The sequence below is a fragment of the Lagenorhynchus albirostris genome, chromosome 12, assembly GCF_949774975.1.
Source record: "Lagenorhynchus albirostris chromosome 12, mLagAlb1.1, whole genome shotgun sequence".
NCBI lineage: Eukaryota > Metazoa > Chordata > Mammalia > Artiodactyla > Delphinidae > Lagenorhynchus > Lagenorhynchus albirostris.
The window spans coordinates 66,191,636-66,210,278 of NC_083106.1; the positions used below are offsets into that span (position 1 = coordinate 66,191,636).

At 41.6% G+C, this 18,643-nt stretch overlaps 1 protein-coding gene across 1 annotated transcript; it reads left to right on the forward strand.

Moving 5' to 3' along the window:
• The first annotated feature begins 985 nt into the window (after positions 1 to 985).
• Positions 986 to 16,990, forward strand: GJA10 (gap junction protein alpha 10). Its single transcript, XM_060167955.1, has 3 exons — positions 986 to 1,093; positions 7,823 to 9,278; positions 15,218 to 16,990. Exons 2-3 carry the CDS (start codon positions 7,839 to 7,841, stop codon positions 15,254 to 15,256), a joined length of 1,479 nt encoding a protein of 492 aa, XP_060023938.1. The 5' UTR covers positions 986 to 1,093; positions 7,823 to 7,838; the 3' UTR covers positions 15,257 to 16,990.
• The last annotated feature ends 1,653 nt before the right edge of the window (positions 16,991 to 18,643 follow it).

Sequence of the window (18,643 nt, forward strand, 5' to 3'; positions counted from 1 at the left end):
AAAATCAGAGTGTAAGGATAAAGTTACCAAACTGAGTCTATAAAAAGCTAGTTCTTTAACCACCAATATTTATTATCTAAGAGAACTCATTTAAAAGAACAACACTTTATGAGATGGTCATATCAGAAAAATAGAATCATAACTTTAGCATTTTCTTACATTACAGATAAGTTGCTGAATTCCTTGGAGTCTTAATTGATATTGCAAACTACACAGAAGCTTGGAATTCTTCATGTTTTTAATGGGGAAGGAGAGGGCAGTTTTATGACATTTGATTACCAGATAATAATCTGCATTTGTCATAACTTGCTGACTCTTATCTCAAGCCAGCATGTTCACCTTGTTCCTGACATCAGTCTGATTTGCTTATCTGTTATTGGTCATGATATTTATTTTTAAACAGGTTAGAACTTGTTATTAAGATAAAAGCAACAACAAAACAGTATTGAAACCTTAGTTTTGATATTTCAAAGAAATGACTTTCTTTCTAGATTTTTTAAAATAGTTTTGTAGAATTTTAAGCTTAACCATTATTTAGTTCGTTTCATCCATTTTTATTTGCTTTTCTAATTGCCTGTCCTCAATTTGGTAAATTGTAAAATAATTTAAATAGTGTATCTGTAAATATGTATAATTATAATGATGTAAAATACTTTGTGTTTGTGTGTGTATGTTTGGGTGTATACACACACATAAATGGCTGTACCTAGCCAAGGACTTTTCTATTTGTATAAAACTTTTTATATAAAGTTTGCTTTCTTTACCAGTAATGTATAAATAAAACCATGTAAAGTTCTGTTATATTTTGATTAGAATGTTCTTTTAACGTGCTTAGATAACAATTGAAACAAAAAAAAAGGTAAAACTCCCAGAGGACATGGGGGCTATTTTGAAGTGGTTCTTGGTAAGGGTGTGGCTGACTGAATGCGTGGCTGGCTGAATGTGTTGGAGCAGATTAATTGGAGAAAACCAGTTGCCTTTGCCTGCTTTCTCACAGCAGGTAATGGTACAGCGAACAGTGCTGCAGGTGTCCTCACAGACAAAATCAGGGCAGCACAAAAACTCCTTTGGGGTGAAGATCTGGGAAAAACAGGTAAGGATTAACTAGCTATGCATTATTTATTCATCCCTCCCCCCTTCAGACTGGTGGTATTGATGGGTTACAATCTAGGCTTTGGACTCTATGAAGTGACTTGAGGGAATTGCCATTTCTCCCACAGTGTCCAGTATCTGCAGGAGAAGCCCTGACCTGAAGGATTACTTGGTAGATAACGAACTGAAATAATGAACTGTGGTTTTGTAGTGCTGAGGCTGCCTAGAGGGCTGGCCCTCAGCCCTTCCCCAGTGCATTCTATCACTCAGAACCCTTACCACCAGGTGAATGAGTTCCCAAGCCAAAACAAAGTAGCAGCTAAGAGATACCACTGGTTTAAAAGAAAATAAACAGGATTACATAAGACCATAACAATCTAAGATAAAGCCAATAAACGTTAAAAGGAAAAAGAGAAGATTTTGGCAGTGTGGTACAAGAATCAGAACTAACCACGTAGAAATATTAAAAATATAATATTTAAAATAAATGTAATAAAATGGAATGAAAATAGAGTGGATACAGCTGATGCATGAATTAGTGAGTTGAAAAGTTGGATTGAGAAACTCTTCCAGAAGGCAGCAAAAAAAAGGATAAATAGAAAATAAATGCAGATGTAAGTGGGATGAGGGACAGAAGTAGGATGTGCCAACATTCAAGTAACAAATGAGGTCAGAAGAAGAAAAAATTTGAAGATTGAGAGGGCCATAGAGTGCCAAACAGGAAAGAAGAAAGTACCCACATCTAGACACATACTGAAATTAGGAGTATCAAGGATAACGAGAAAAATCTAAAGGTTTTTAAACAGTCAATCCTTGTATAAAGGAACAAGAATCATTGACCTTACTCTTCAGAAGAGCAATGCTGGCTGTGAGGAAACAGTATTTTTAAGGTACTGGACCTAAAATTTTATATCCATTTAAATTGTTATTCAAATGTGAGGGTTTAATAAAAAACATTAATATTCATCACTCAAAGATCCGCAGTGTAAACATTTTTGGAGACACTACTCAAAAAACAAGTGCAGGGAATATTTCAAGAACTAGGGGTGAGTGATCAGATACCTTGGTAAAGTGTGTACAGGCTGACCTCAGCGACACTGCAGGTTTGGTTCCAGACCACTGCAATAAGGCAAATATTGCAATAAAGCAAGTCACGAAGTTTTTGGTTTCCACTTCTGCCCATAGGAGTTTATATCACTAGGTGTGAACAAGGTGGCATGGTGAATACAGGCACCATTGACGAGCCTTAAAGGCAGTGGCTAGTGAAGCTCTCACCCTGTGTGCATCTTTCTCTGTCCTGAGACATTTATTCTCTCTAGGCTTTCTGTTCCCTTCTGTTTCTCTGAGTGTGTTTCGGGTCTCCTAGTGACTCCATAGATTCAGCATAACTTTCGGTGAGAGTGAAAGTAGGAACTTAAAAAAAAAAAAAAAAACTTGTCTATGGAGTGGTTCTCAGCCTTTAGTGTGCAGATATTTGCTCAGCCTTCGGGCCGGTTGGAATGAGGCAGTGGGTGTCTTTCCCACAGCTGTGTAGTGCTAATATTACTTACCTCATCAATAACTTCCAGTTATTACTGTGAGGTTATGGAGAGTTGCCCACTCTGTGCCTCTGTCTTAAAGATACTCACCTACTTGCTAAAAGTCTTCAAGAGTGAAGTGATAAGATTGATACACCTGCTGAAGACTTTAAAAAATCAGATATATGGTTCCATTTATTGTTTATATTCTAGTTTACACATGTATTTTCTTGAATAGGTAATACATTCACTGTTCAGTGAACCATATAAAAGTATCCATCTCACCTCTTCTCCAGTCACTGGGTTACCTTTCCTTGAGGCAACTAATATTAGAGGTTATTCTATGTACGCTTCTGAGTTGTTCTTTTCATAAATGTATGATTTTTTTTTTTGGCGGTATGCGGGCCTCTCACTGTTGTGGCCTCTCCCGCCGCAGAGCACAGGCTCCGGACGCGCAGGCCCAGCGGCCACGGCTCACGGGCCCAGCCACTCCGCGGCACGTGGGATCCTCCCAGACTGAGGCACGAACCCGTGTCCCCTGCAACGGCAGGCGGACTCCCAACCACTGCGCCACCAGGGAAGCCCTAAATGTATGATTTTAATGTTTTGGCTCTGGTAAAATGCATTAAAGGTATTAATTACTTTGCAGCTGACTTTTAGGATTAAATGTCAAGGGCTTTCTTGGACAATGTACCCTATACTACACAGATACACATATTAATATATCGTGTGTTTTCACCTCTAGTTAATTCTGACAGTCAGTTTGTATTTGAGGCTAGTGTGCTGGGGTAGTGGAAATTTAACCTCTTTACCTGTCTACCTTTCATTATCATCCATTTTTTAAAATTAAATATATGAAAATAGACTAGGCAGATGATACTTACGAAGTGTCAATAACTTTATGCACTTTCTGTATTTTATATGGATAAGAGCAGGTTTAGAAATGTGCCTTGGAGCTGTGTTCTAGGGACACCCTTGCTGTCAACTCCTCTAAGGTGGCAGTTAGATTGTGTACTTGACATGTGACTAATGTAAGATGCTACAAGGCTGGGAGTTAGGAGATCTGGTCTCTGTCTGCATTGGGCAAATCATTTGACCTCTCTGAATTAAAACACTTTATGAAAATTTGATAAAGGTTTCTAAGGTTCTCACATTCTCTACTGGAAAAGAAAATTTTCCTGAGCTGCCTGTTTCAGCCTAATAGAATATTGCTAGAATACATAACCTACAGACCAGGCACAGCCCCCTCTTGGTGGTCTAAAAATGCTTAATTTCTTTTTGAGCTATTTCTCCTTTCAGCCTGGCATGATTTGCAAGAGCACTTTGGGTTTGACTGTCACTGTTATTATTTGTTCCCATTTGGTGAGGCCAGACTCAACCCAGGCAGCTGTTGATGAAATTGGACATGACCCATTGATCTGTGACATCAATTCCCAGAGCAATCAGTTGACTGAAAGAAATGCACCCAAAGTCAAATCACCATTATCATCCACAAACGAAAAAGGAAAATTCTCATTTGTTTCACCTTTCATTTCCAAATATGATGTACTAGGAGGGTCTCCAGCTTTGTGCCAATTAGAAAAAAATATGACAAGAGAATTAAAAAGCACCAAAGGACATCTTGACCTCAGGGGAGGACTAGGTTAGACTCCATTGATCAAAGTTACTGAGCTTATTCTGCATTGGTCCCCACAGCCAGTGGGTCAGAGCTTTTACATCTGCAACCAGCAGTATTTCCACTAATTAGCCACACATGGTCCAACTTGAAGGTTCTTTGAGCCCAGTCATTAATTTTTTATCCACTCCTAAGGTAAGTTGTAAATACATGGTATCTCTTGTTTATAAGAAATATAGGAAATCCCTGTGGGGATACAAAGATAATATTTGAAATAAAATTCAGGAAAGGAGCACTGACTTTTTACACAGGAGATGCTAAATTAGTATTTGATAATAAAAGAAAATTCAAGAATATTTCTTGGACCTGTAGTTATTTAATAGTAAAAAACAGGTTTTTTTAGGAAACATAAGAATGCTTGTCTAAAGGATCTTGCTCTTGCATGCTAATATGCACGATTGTATTTCTGTTTCATGTATTTCTGTTTTTCGGTGTTCCTTTTCTTGCTATTTAAAAATTATAATTTACTCGTTTTAAAGCGAGAGTGGCAAAAAGAAGCATTAAATAGTTTAGGATTTCTAAACAGAGAATAAGTTGATAAAATGAGCTAGCTTTTTCACCTTGGGGTTTTTACAGAAAATAGAAGCTCTAGCTTTTTTTTAAGTGCTAATAAAGGAGTTCTTTCTTTAAATAAAGAATAATGGCCAGACAATTTTAAAGGAATAATTATGGGAAAGGACCTAAACTCTTTAAGAGAGGATAGAGCTTAGTAAATTATTGCTTCCGTTAATGAGGCGGAAGTCCACAATTTTTAAATCTGATTTTTTATTTGCATGTGCTAGAGATGACTACATTTTTAATTTTTGAATTACAAACAATTCACAAGTATATAGAGTAAAAATAGCCTCCTTAATACCTCTTCCGAACTCTGACAGGTATCTACTACTTTAAAATTTTTATTTAAAATATTGCTTATACATATGTATGTACATACAGCTATAAATTTACATAAATGTATATATTAGATAAAAATCAGTCATGCTTTCTTAGAAGAGTCTTTTTCCTTTTCCTTTTTCTTTTTTGCCTCTCCCTTTAAGCTCCACCCTCCACCCTCATGTTCTCCTACAGACCTCCAGCAACCTATATGAACTTCCTCATGTGTGCCCTTCTGTATTTTTTCTCCATACTTCTATAGCCACATACACATGCATTTCCTATACATATGCATACACATATATGTATATTTATAGGATTTTATTTTACTCAGTGATCTATGGATGAATTAATTTGGGGAGAATTGTTGTCTTTATAAATTTTGAGTTTTCTAATCACTGAGCATGGTATATCCCACCATTAAATTTATTTATTTAAATAGTGCTATGTGTATGTGTATTTAGCATTGTCAGCTATTCTCTTCTTGAAACTGTCCTGCTTTGGTTTCAGTGACATTGCCCTTAATGGTTTTCCCCCTCTTTCTCTTTGGCCATTTCTCAGTTTCACCTGTAGACTTTTTTTTTTTTTTTTTTTTTTTTTTTTGCGGTACGCGGGCCTCTCACTGTTGTGGCCTCTCCCGTTGCGGAGCACAGGCTCCGGACGTGCAGGCCCAGCGGCCATGGCTCACGGGCGCAGCCGCTCCGCGGCATGTGGGATCTTCCCGGACCGGGGCACGAACCCGTGTCCCCTGCATCGGCAGGCGGACTCTCAACCACTGCGCCACCAGGGAAGCCCCAATCTGTAGACTTTTTTTCCCCTGTGCTATTTTTCAAGGTTTTGTCATTGGCTTACTTTTTCTTCTTGTCCCTAAGTGGTTTCTACCTATTCAATGATTATTCACAAATGTTTATTTATCTCTAATTTGTAACTTTTGTTGTTCTTGTCTTCTGGACATCTCCACTTTTGCCATTCAGTTTTGTTGAGTAAAATCTGTAAGTTTTTTCCAATTATAATTTCTGGCATTAATGGACTTCAAAAGCCACCTTCTACTTCAAGATATAAAATATGTTTTTACATTTTACTTTAATACTTTTATAGTTTAGTTTTTACATTTAATACTTGTATCCCATCTGGAAATTATTTTTGTGTTTGGAGATAAGTAGGGAAAATATAACAGTTCCATGTTTTTTTCTCTTGTATTTTTGAGTTGATATTCATTTGTTTTTTTTCACTGTCCATTTTATACGTTACTGGGCATCCTTGGTGACTAAGTACTGTGGGGGCTGGACCAGGTATACCTTGTTGAATTCCCTGGCATCTAGCACAATGTGATAGTAACATTTTAGTAAACATTGTTGAATGAATGAATTGTGGACGGAGAGAATTGTTTCATTATCTGTTTTAACTTAATAACATCCTGTTTTTTTTCTATGTCTTTCATACATGGAAGTCTTCCACATCTTAGAAACCTTTAAGCTCTCAAATATTTTAACCTCATTGAACCTTGAAAAACATTTGGTTTTTTCAGGGTAAACCGAGTAACCTATTCATATCAGCTATGCCTTGATTCTTTCCCAGCACCCAAGCTTGCTAGAGAAGCAGTTTATATTTACTTTTCTTCTTTTTTTTTGGTTAGTTTGTTTTTGTTTGATTATTTTATTTATTTTTTATACAGCAGGTCCTTATGAGTTACCTATTTTATACATATTAGTGTATACATGTCAATCCCAATCTCCCAGTTCATCCCACCACCACCACCACCCACTTTTCTTCTAAGTAAGCAGAGCTTCTGTGAAAACCTGCTGTTGCAGATGTGGCTTTGTAGATGTAATCATATGTCACTGCTGGTACTGTTTCTGAGCCTGCTTAATCTTTACTGCTACCCTGTGCCAGTTCCTGAGGGTTTATTTGGCTGAGTTCTGTTTCCTTTACTTGTACTTTCAGTCTTGCGGTGGGAACCATCGATGATACATAATGAGGATCTATTTTGTTTTTCTGTTGATGATTTTTCCAGCGATAGAGTCAAGGAACTGAGTTTTAAAAAGAGAAGACAATTCAATCCACTATTATTTATTGATACCTTAGTGTGTCAGACCAAAATGAAATAGAAAGTGTCCCTATCTGCAAAAAGAGTACCTTTTCAGGAAAGGCAACGTAAGACAACTGTCACAAAACTCATTTTAGGCACAGTACCAAGTGAGTGGGATAAACACTAGTGTTGTGTGAATTTAGGAATGGGAAAAATCACTCTGACTTGGGATGGATGGGGAAAACTTCCTGGAGGAGTTGAGACTTATTTAAGATCATGTAGGATGTATGGTAAATATGGCTTCTCATATGTTAGAAAAATGAGCAAAATTGTGGAATGGAATGCATTGTACAAATATGATGGCCAATGAGTATACCAGAATGACAGTCAACTTTGTGTAGGAGAGAAGATGACAGGAAGGGAATTGGGTCAGATTGGGGAGGGTCGTTAGTGTTTTTCCCAAAACATATTCCTTAGAAATACCCTGTTTCAGCAAGCACAGGCCATAAATATTAGAGCTGGAAAATCCTTTGTAGTTTTGTTGACACGAAGAGAGGACCTGCTGTACTGATGAGCTCGTCTTTATATATTACATCCATGGATGCTATTAACCTCAGTGTTTTCTGTATATTTCAGACATTAGTCCCTTACCATGGGGGATTGGAATTTATTGGGTGGCATCCTAGAGGAAGCTCACTCCCACTCAACCATGGTGGGGAAAATCTGGCTGACCATCCTTTTCGTTTTCCGGATGCTGATACTAGGTGTAGCTGCTGAAGATGTCTGGGATGATGAACAGTCAGCATTTGCCTGCAACACCCAGCAGCCAGGTTGCAACACTGTCTGTTACGATGATGCTTTCCCTATCTCTTTGGTCAGGTTCTGGGTTTTACAGATCATCTTTGTGTCTTCTCCCTCTCTGGTATATATGGGCCATGCACTTTATAGCCTCAGGGCCTTTGAAAAAGAGACGCAGAGGAAAAAGTCACAGCTTAGAGCCCAGATGGAGAATCCAGAGCTTGAATTGGAGGAGCAGCAAAACATAAATAGAGAACTGAGGAAGTTGGAGGAGCAGAAGAAGATCCAAAAAGTCCCTCTGAAAGGATGTCTTCTGCGTACTTATGTCTTACACATCCTGACCAGATCTGTGCTGGAAGTAGGGTTCATGATAGGCCAATATATGCTCTATGGGTTTCAAATGCACCCCCTTTACAAATGTACTCAACCTCCTTGCCCCAATGCAGTGGATTGCTTTGTGTCCAGGCCCACAGAGAAGACCATTTTCATGCTCTTTATGCACAGCATTGCAGCCATCTCTTTGTTCCTCAACGTACTGGAAATATTTCATCTGGGGGTCAGGAAAATCATGAGGGCACTTTATGACAAATCCGGCGGTGAGGGCATTGAGGACGAAAGGGGACCTCCATTTCATTTGAAAAAATATTCAGCGGCCCAGCAGTGTATGAATTGCTCTCCCTTCCCTGAAGGAGTCTCTCTACTTCAAGCCAGCAATCAACAGCAAGTCTTCCGAGTCAATGTGCTGAATTCTAAAACCACGTGGCAAATCCCACAGCCCAGGCAACTTGAGGTAGACCCTTGCTGTAGTAAGAAAGACTGGGCTAAGGCGGATCAGCACAGAGGACAGCTCCATGTCCACAGCCCGTGTCCCTGGGATGATGGCGCTAGAATTCAGCACTCGGCACAGCAACCAGACTGTTCTCCCTTTGGCTTGCAGACTACAACGCCCCAGTCCTGGCTAGGTACCACGGTGGCTCCTAGACATTGTCCATCACGTACAACAGGACCCTGGGAGCAGTCCCAGGACCTGCAACCTTCAGGGGAGCCTCTCACAGATTTACACAGTCACTGCAGACACAGCGATGGCAACATGAGAGAGAGCAGAGTCCAGACAGACAGATCTTGCATGGGCAGTCGCAAGGCCAGCTTTCTGTCCAGATTGCTCTCTGAAAAGGGACAGCTGTACAGTGACTCAGTAAGCTCCAGTTCTCAAAATAGCTCTTGCCTGGACTTTCCGCACCGGGAAAACAGCCCCTCACTTCTGCCTTCAGCCACTGGGCACAGAACATCAATGGTAAGTAAAGACAGACAGCCTGACTGATCCTGGGACTTTCACAAGAGGTGTTCCACTTTGGTTACTTCTTAGCCTTCTGTTTCCTCCTTCTTTGTGTATATAGGTGTGTGTTGAGAGAGAGGGAAAGGAGGAGAGAGAGGTTAATTTATGGAGAGTTAAATTCATTCAACACATTCAGTTGAATTTAATTCGTAAAATAAACTTATTGAAAACTTTTTATCAATTAGTCTTATAAGTGCTGGGTATATAAATGAATAAAATATCATGTGTACCATCAAAGGGCTCAGAGTCTGGATGGGAAATTAGGTAAACATATAAATGATCAAGTGTAAGGTGCCATGTTAGAGGGAGTGGTGTGCAAAGGAGGGAGAAGTCAGTTCTTTCTGGATGGGTCGGGAAAAGCTTTATAGTTGAAGCTACTTTTGAACTGAGTCTTGAAAGATGTGGTGAGTTTCTCCAGACCTGGGAGGACTGGGGTACATGGAAGGAGGCTGTCCCAGTACAAGGAGAACACAGACAAAGGCTGAGAGGTGTGACATAGCAGGGCTGTCTGGGGAGCCACGTGTGTCTGGAGCACAGACTAGTAGGAGGGCTTCAGAGAGAGGGAAAGTTGGAGAAGGGGGCATGGAGGCCTTGCAGGGAGGCAGTGGAGAACCCATAGAGGATGTACAGCAGAGGAGTGACTGGATCAGAGGTGCACTTTGGACAGCTCTTTGTATCAGAGTGTGGAAAACGGATCAGAGGAGGGATCATTTGTAACCTTGAGTTGCCCTTGTCTCACTAAGGAAGGAGGGTGTGCTCCATTGTTTTAATAGCTCTGGCATTTAAAAGTCATATACAAATATTTGTTGATATATTTCACAAAGACGAAGATCAATATTGTATTGATAATTCTGTTCTCTGAAAAGCCACTGTGGAATAAACATTCCCTGGCCATTGTAAGGCATAATGGATATTTACTGTGGATTCTTCTCAATTCTGAAAAAAAAAAAAAAAGGGAGAGAATGACACATGTTTTACCTACTGCTCCTAACAACTTTTTTCCATGAAAAGGAAAAATCCCCCAAGTTAATAGGGGAACTTCCCAATTGAGTTCACTTGGTTGAGCTCACACTCTTGCTTTTTCCTTTGCTTCATTCTTTGTGTTAATAATGATTGAATCCTTCTACCCTAGTTTCATATCTCCCATGAGATATTTTGTGACTGCGCTAATGCCATACCTTGAGGAGGAATCATCCTACCTAGATTTTTCCTAAAATGCTTTTTTTCAAACTTATACTCATTTCTTGTCAGTGACCAGCTGTGTTCTCAGGAGATTACGTGTAAGATTATTAGATGGCTGCTTGGAACCCTATGCCAAACTGTAGCCGGGTTCTCAACTCTGGCTTGAGTTAGAGCCATCTGGAGCTTTAAAAACATCTCCATGCCCAGGACCCATCCACTTCCAATCAAACCAGAATCTCTGGAGATGGGATGGAGGATTGGTATTATTAAAATTCCCGTGGCGATTGTAATGTACAGCCAGGGTTGAGATCCACTATTTTATTTTATTTTTTATTTTTTTTACTTTTTGGACATGCCCTGCATCTTGAAGAATCATAGTTCCCTGGCCAGAGATTGAACCTGGGCCACAGCAGTGAAAGTGCCAAGTCCTAACCACTGGACCACCAGGGAACTCCCGAGATCCACCATTTTAGAGTAACCTTGCCAGTGGCCACTGCTTCTTATCTGCATTTGTGAAGTCAGCATAACAATTTTCATCATTTTCTCTCTCCTGTACCTGACTCCATGTGAGAGGAGCCTTTGTATTAACAGAAAATTGAGGAAGAAAAAGCAGTGTTTAGTTGAAGCAGATTTTCTTAATCTCAGATTATCTTTTGGGAGAGACCAGCCTCGCTGAAGAGCTTGGAGAAAAGATGATGAAGGTGACAGGCCCTCTTTCTTTTTCATCTTCCTCTTCCCTGTTTATGTTTCTAAGAATTATAAATAATGCCTTTGGCCACAGAGATTTCCTACTTATGGTCACTTTCCCCCAAGCCTCTTGACAGGGGAAAGGCTTGAAAGGGGGTTGACAGGCCATTTCACTCCCCAAATGGTGGAAGTCTTGGGGATTGAGGCCACAGCCGTCAGCTCCAGAGCACTGTAGCTGACACATCATACTTACTGCAAACAGAGGGATCTTTCATTGGAAATTAGTGCAGCAAGCAAAGGATTGTTAGCATCCACTTTCAATACATGGACTGTAAACAGCTTCTTACACTGTATCAGGTCCCAGAGGGCCGAAGTTTTAGGGCTCAATCAGATGTATTCTGATTGCAGCAGTTGGTGTTTCAGAGGGAAATGACTTCTGGTAGGTACCACAGTTGCTTTGCCACTTGTTCCCCTTAGAGAGAACTGTCCTGCAAAAGAAATCCACGCTATTATAGGTCAGAAAAAACACCTGGAAGAGCTGCGATTTACACTCCAAGACATTTCCCTTGCCATCACCCAAACCCCGCAATTTTTTCAAGTCTAAGCTTGTTGATTACTAAATAAGTCTCTGTCAAGGTTGGTTCTTTGTGGAAAGACTTAATTGGGCATGGAGAGCAGACTTTTAGTCTGGCTGAGCGAGCATGGGGAAGAATGCTGGTTGAGTTTTAGGAACCCATGCTACCGTCTGTGATGAAGACTTTCCTCATCGTTGAATGCCTTCACCTGTCAGAGATGCTGTGGAGTAGTAATCCTCATGCCCCATTCTACTTTAACTCACCAGGGAAGCTTTGAAAAATGCCCTAATAAGAATCTCTGCAAATAGAGCCTGGGCACCAATACTATCTTTTAAATTTATTTATTATTTTTGGTTGCGTTGGGTCTTCGTTGCTGCACGCAGGCTTTCTCTCTAGTTGCGGCAAGCGGGGGCTACTCTTCGTTGTGGTGCGAGGGCTTCTCATTGCGATGGCTTCTCTTGTTGTGGAGCACGGGCTCTAGAGCACGAGGGCTTCAGTAGATGCAGTGCATGGGCTCAGTAGTTGTGGCTCACGGGCTCTAGAGAGCAGGCTCAGTAGTTGTGGCACACGGGCTTAGTTGCTCCGCAGCCTTTGGGATCTTCCTGGACCAGGGCTCGAACCCGTGTCCCCTGCACCGGCAGGCAGATTCTTAACCACTGCACCACCAGGGAAGCCCCCAATACTATTTTTTAAAACTCCCAGGTGATTCCAATGTGCAACCAGAGCTCAGAACCACCACTGTAGAGGAGGAAGGTTTTGGCATTAGGGAGAAGGTTGCCCTGTGACCTCTTCCAATCTTTTGTGACATTAAAGTGCTAACAAAGAGCGTTCTCCTGTAGCTCCACAGAGCTGAGGACCTTTGCACTTACTGGTCCCTCTGCCTGTGATGCCCCACCCACCCCAGGACCTTGGCATGGCTGATGGTGCCAGCTGTGCCAAGGTCCTGGGGAGCACTCTTGGGCCATGATCATGGAGGGGAGAGCGAGGAACAAGGTTGTAATGGGCAAGGGATGATCTGTTGGGCGTTACAGGCCATGGAAAGGAATTTGAGGTGGATGGTGCAGGAGTGGTGGTGGTCTGCTATGTATATTTTTAAAATCACTGTTTCTGATGAGTCTCTTGTAGAGATGCTATGGTCTGAATGTTTGTCCCCCCCCCCAGATTCATATGTGAAACCTTAATCCCCAGTGTGATGGTATTTGGAAGTGGGGCCTTTTGGAGGTGATTAGGTCATTAGGGTGGAGCCCTTATGAATGGAATTAGTGCCCTAATAAAAGGGGCATCAGAGAGCTCCTTTTCCCATCCACCATGTGAGGACACAGTGAAAAGATGACTGTCTGTGAACCAGGAACTGAGCTCTCACCAGACACTGAATTTGCCAGTGCATTTGTCTTGGAATTCCCAGCCTCCAGAAATATAAGCAATAAATTTCTGTTCTTTATAATCCACCCAGTCTATGGTATTTTTTTATAACAGCCCAAATAGACCAAGACAATGGGTAAGAGTGCAGTCAGGGAGACCAGCTAGGAGGCTTGCACAGTGTCCAGGTGAGAGGGGAGTGTGGCTCAGACCAGGGGTCCCACTATTAATCGTTTGAAAGAAGAGTCTTTTTCTTATTTCTTGTTTTTCAAATTAAAGTCGTACATGCTCATTGAAAGACATTCAAGCAGTGTAAAAGAACATAAGAGTAAAATGTGAACCTGACCATGTGAGGGTTCATCTCTCACTCTCACCTGGACTCAATTCCCACTTCCCTCACCAAAGACAATCACTGTGAACAGAATGGGGTGTGTTCCCCTACCTTCCTCACTGCATTCACAGTCTGTGTTTGAGGACAAATATATGTCCACACATATTTTTTATTTTTTTCAAAAATATAAATGTGATCCTGCTGTAGAGATGTCTCTGCAATTTGCTTTTGCTTAATTAATGATATGTCTCAGGGACTCTCCATTTCAGCACCCACGGAGATGCCTCGGTTTTACATGCCTTACGCTTTTCCATGAAATTGATGAACCACAAGATACTTGATGGCCATGTAGCCGTTCTAAGTTTTTCCTGCCGCAGACAATGTTGCAGTGAATGTTTCATACATATATCTTTGATCGGTACCTAGAAGTGGAATTATTGGTTTTAATGGGCATGCACGTTTTACATTTTGATAGATGCTGCCAATTTTTGCTCAGGAAGGGCTGTACCAATTGATCCTCTTTACCAGTGCATTAGCACTCTTTCCCCACACTCTTGCCAACATCAGACGTTATCTCCCCCCACCTCCAATCTGACAAACTAGAAATGTTTCATAACATTTCCCGATATTTCCAAAATGTTTGTCTTAATTTACATTTCCATGATTACTAGTAAGGTTGTTCATATGTTTATTAGCCATCTGTAGTTCTACCATGAATTATCCTTGTCTGTTTTTCTGTTATTTGTTTTTCTTCTGATCTCTAGGAGCTCTTTTATGATATTGTATTAACGCCTTGTCTATATATGTATTGAAAGATATTCTCTCAGTCCGCTTACTTCTTATCCCTGTGTATGGTGTCTTTAAAATTTTAATATTATATTAAATCTAAAATCTCTGTGACTTCTAGGTTCTTTGCCTCATTTGGGAAGGTTTTTTTGACTCAACATTATTAACAGGGGTTATTAGATGGGTGTTTGAAGAGTTGATTGTTACAATTTATTGAACTTTTTGGCAGAGGAGCTTTACATAATATATCAATTACCAAAGAGTCTAAAGAAGAGGAGGAAAGACTCCCACTTTACTGAGTCCCTGATTGTGGTCTAGACACTGCCATGGGCTTCTTCACTGTGACTCTGTGATTATTCCCATTTAAGGATAAGGAAATAGATGACTTGTCCAAAGTCATGCAATTAGGATGTGGTAAAGCACAGTCTTTGGGACATAGCAGGGACATGAATTAATATTTACTGAATGAGTGGATGGGCTGGAATTGTATCCCAAGCTTGTCTGACTCGACCCAAGTCCTCCCATATCCCATTGCTGCTTCCTGCTCTCCCTACACAAGGCAACCTAAGTGTAGCATATTTTTAAGATAGATTATTACAAAATGGAACATCCACATTTGGTTCAGTTTTCCCATTCTACATTACTGCAAAGTCAAAAATTCTGGTTAATTGTGGAGGGGACAAAGATGGAGCTTTGGAAAAGGCTGGCCTTTTAGTATTAGACCTGGATCTTGGACAAAACAACCACAACTGGATAATGAGGAGGAGATGGCAGGTGGGATTCAGATCTTCTGCCACAGCGCTGTTGGGGAACAGAACCTCTTACATGCACGTTCATCTCTGGGGCAAGGTCGGGGGATTGTCTTCTGTAGGAGGTTTTTGTTTGGATTTGGGATATTTGTGACACACAAAGCGTCTCAGGTGGGTAGGCAGGACTGGCTTTTACAAGCCCTTTGAGTCTATTTTGTTTTGTTTCAGAACATGCTTCTAGAACTTTCATCCATTATGAAAAAATAATGCATCCTGGGACCAGAAAAAACAGACTCAGGAGCAGCTGGCATCTGCGAGATAAAAGTTGTATGTTTGTCAGCTCAAACTGCAGGAGGAACTCTGAGAACCATCCCCTCCAGAACCATGAATCAGGCAATGTCTGTGTATCGGGGGCTCCCAGCTGGGCTCCCTGACTGCTGGGCTCAGCCTCTCACTGCTCCGCTTGGCCATGCTGCCTGAGGCCGATCCAATGCTCTCCACACACCAGGGAGGGCACTCTACCCCATCAGAGAAAATCTAGGGGCAAGAGCCGCCATCCGAGGGGAGAAGTGGGATGTGCTACCATCCCTACCAGTAGCCAACTCTGCAGCAGCAGCAGTTTGGACCCTTGAACGTGGTTCCAGAGCAGGCTGGGAGCTCTGCCTGCAGCCTGGGCTCAACACGCTTCCTGTCTGTACACCAGAGGCTGGAGGGAAGCTTTCTGTTTTCTTCCTCTCATCAGCTCATTTCTTGGGGATGAAGCAGCTGGATGTTCGTCCCTAGATGCCATTACATAAAATATTGGTTACAGCACTGGCAAACACTCGCATCACATGACTTTATCCTTCTGCTGGGATCGTGGTCAGTAGTGATGCCATGACTGTGGGCCAGCAGGTGCTGGGGAATCTCATTCCCAACTTCCAGGGGAGTGACTGAAGCCAGCACCTCTTCCTCACCCTCCCCACCCTCCCAGTGGTCCCGAGCCATCCAGGAGAGGTGCATCAAAAAAGCACTGAACACTTCTTATAGAGCACAGAGGCATGGATGGCTGTGTGATGTCCACTAACCATCCAGTCGGTGAGGCTGGTTGGCTGGTCATTACTGTCTGAGTTCTGAGAATCATGAAGGTGGACTCAATTCCCATGGAAGGAGCCACTTAGCCCTGTCCTCTGTCCCGTGGCCAGACTCTCCTATCCCTGGCCACACACCTTGTAACAAAGGCTTCAAGTTATTGGGAGAATCAGTTTGTTCCAAAGACACAAAGGTCTGCATTATCTATATCCTGCTGAGATAAAATCCATACTCCTTAGCCTGGCACATAAAGCCTTCGTGGGCTGACTCCTGCCTCATGTTCATTCCCTACCTCCTGTGCCCTAGCCCGGCTGCACTATGAGTAAAGCAGATTGCCTTCCCATTGTGGGTGACCAGCAGCCAATCTTTTGAGGGCCTGCATAGAATAAAAAGGTGGAAGAAGAGTGAATTTGCTTTCTCCATTTGAGAAGTGGAGTCTAATTTCCAGCGCCTTCAATCTGGGCTGGCCTTAGTGACTTGCTTGACCATAGGATTCAAGGACAGTGATGTTCTAGGACTTCTAAGATCCTGCAGTTTCTATCCAGGCTCCTTCTTGGAGATCTCTCTCTCTCTCTTCTCAACCCCAAGTTGCCATGTAAGCATTCCAGCTTACAGTTCCAGTTGAGCCCAACCTTCCAGCCATCCCTGCCAAGACACAAGACATGTGAGTGAACCCATCTTGAACCCTCCAGACCAGGCCATCTAGTAACTCAATACCACTGAATGCCCTCAATCAACATCTCATGGAAGAGAAGAATTGCCATCTGAGCCCTGCCCAAATTCCTGAACTCCCCAACTGTGAAATATTATTAATGGTTGATGTTTTTAAGTTACTGTGTTTTAAGGTAATAATTTGTTACAAAGTTTTAGATTACTGGAACAGTAATGGTAATGACAGAACAAAATAATGCAGAGTTTTATTAAAATTGTTACATGGGGCTTCCCTGGTGGCGCAGTGGTTGAGAGTCCACCTGCCGATGCAGGGGACACGGGTTCGTGCCCTGGTCCAGGAAGATCCCACATGCCGCAGAGCGGCTAGGCCCATAAGCCATGGCCGCTGAGCCAGCATGTCCGGAGCCTGTGCTCCGCAACGAGAGAGGCCACGACAGTGAGAGGCCCACATAACGCAAAAAAAAAAAAAAAAAAAAAAAAAAAAAAAAATTGTTACATGAAATATGAGAATGGAAGGCCAAAGGAGGACTTTTTTTTTTTTAGAAATTCATCTCAAGTAGTCATCACTTCACTACTCTTTTCATTCTTTTTTTTTTTAATTAGTTTATTTATTTTTGGCTGCGTTGGGTCTTCGTTGCTGTGCACGGGCTTTCCCTAGTTGCAGCGAAGGGGCTACTCTTTGTTGCGGTATGCAGCTTCTCATTGCAGTGACTTCTCTTGTTGCAGAGCATGGGCTCTAGGCGCATGGGCTTCAGCAGTTGTGGCTCGTGGGCTTCAGCAGTTGTGGCTCCCGGGCTCTAGAGCGCAGGCTCAGTAGTTGTGGCACACGAGCTTAGTTGCTCCACGGCGTGTGGGATCTTCCTGGACCAGGGCTTGAACCCGTGTCCCCTGCATTGGCAGGCGGATTCTTAAGCACTGAGCCACCGGGGAAGGCCTGGAGGACTTTAATGTTTGAGGAACTTAAATTAATAATCACTCCCATTTATAGAGTATAGTAATTAAATTCCCTTCAATATTTTAAACTCCATTTATAAATGTAATGCATTTGATCTGTTTTTTAAACACTTCATACTTGTAGGACAAACACAAAATCCCTGACAAGTAAAACATTCCTGAGTGTTACCGAGTCTAAGCTCATACTGCTCACCACACGACAGGCCAATAATTGAGAGATGAGTTGTTGGGACAAGGAATAACAACTTTATTCAGAAAGCCAACAGACTGAGAAGAAGGTGGGCTCGTGCCCCAAAGAACCATCTTGCCTGAGTTAGAATTCAGGCTCCTTTTATACTAGAAGGGGAGGCAGCAAAGTCAAACATCTAGTTCCCATCAGCCTCGGGAGGGAATGTGTTAATTTCTTCCTCTCTGCAGTCATTCACAGGTGGGCCTGGTCAGGATGTTTCCTGTGATGGAAACAAAGGTATTCTAGCTTAACGCTCATTACCTGGGAAGCAGGGTTCCCAGAGATGGGCCATTATGTATAATTTAAGCTTATAGGCAACAGCCCTTTAGTGATTAACTTGTAATAGAATACAAAAGGTTCTTCCCTATTACATCAGTACCTAAACATGTAGGAATCCTCAAGTTCTCTCAAACATTCTAATACTTTTAACAACATTGGTCAACTTCTCTTACTTTTCAACTTAAAATCAAAGGCCTATGAATATGGTGAACTTATCTGCATTTCAAAGTAATATATCCACCTAGAACAGGAAAAAAAAAAAGATCTAATCCAGGGAAACTTGGAACACAGTACTTGGACTATATATCTTTAGTTTAAAACAAAAAAGCAAAGAAACAAACAAATTTTAAAATCCTGCAAACAAATTGTAATCTCCATTTAGTAAGTTTGCTGTTTACAGTGGTATGATGGTAGCAATTCTGAAATTATACTGTGTATATTGTAAAGCT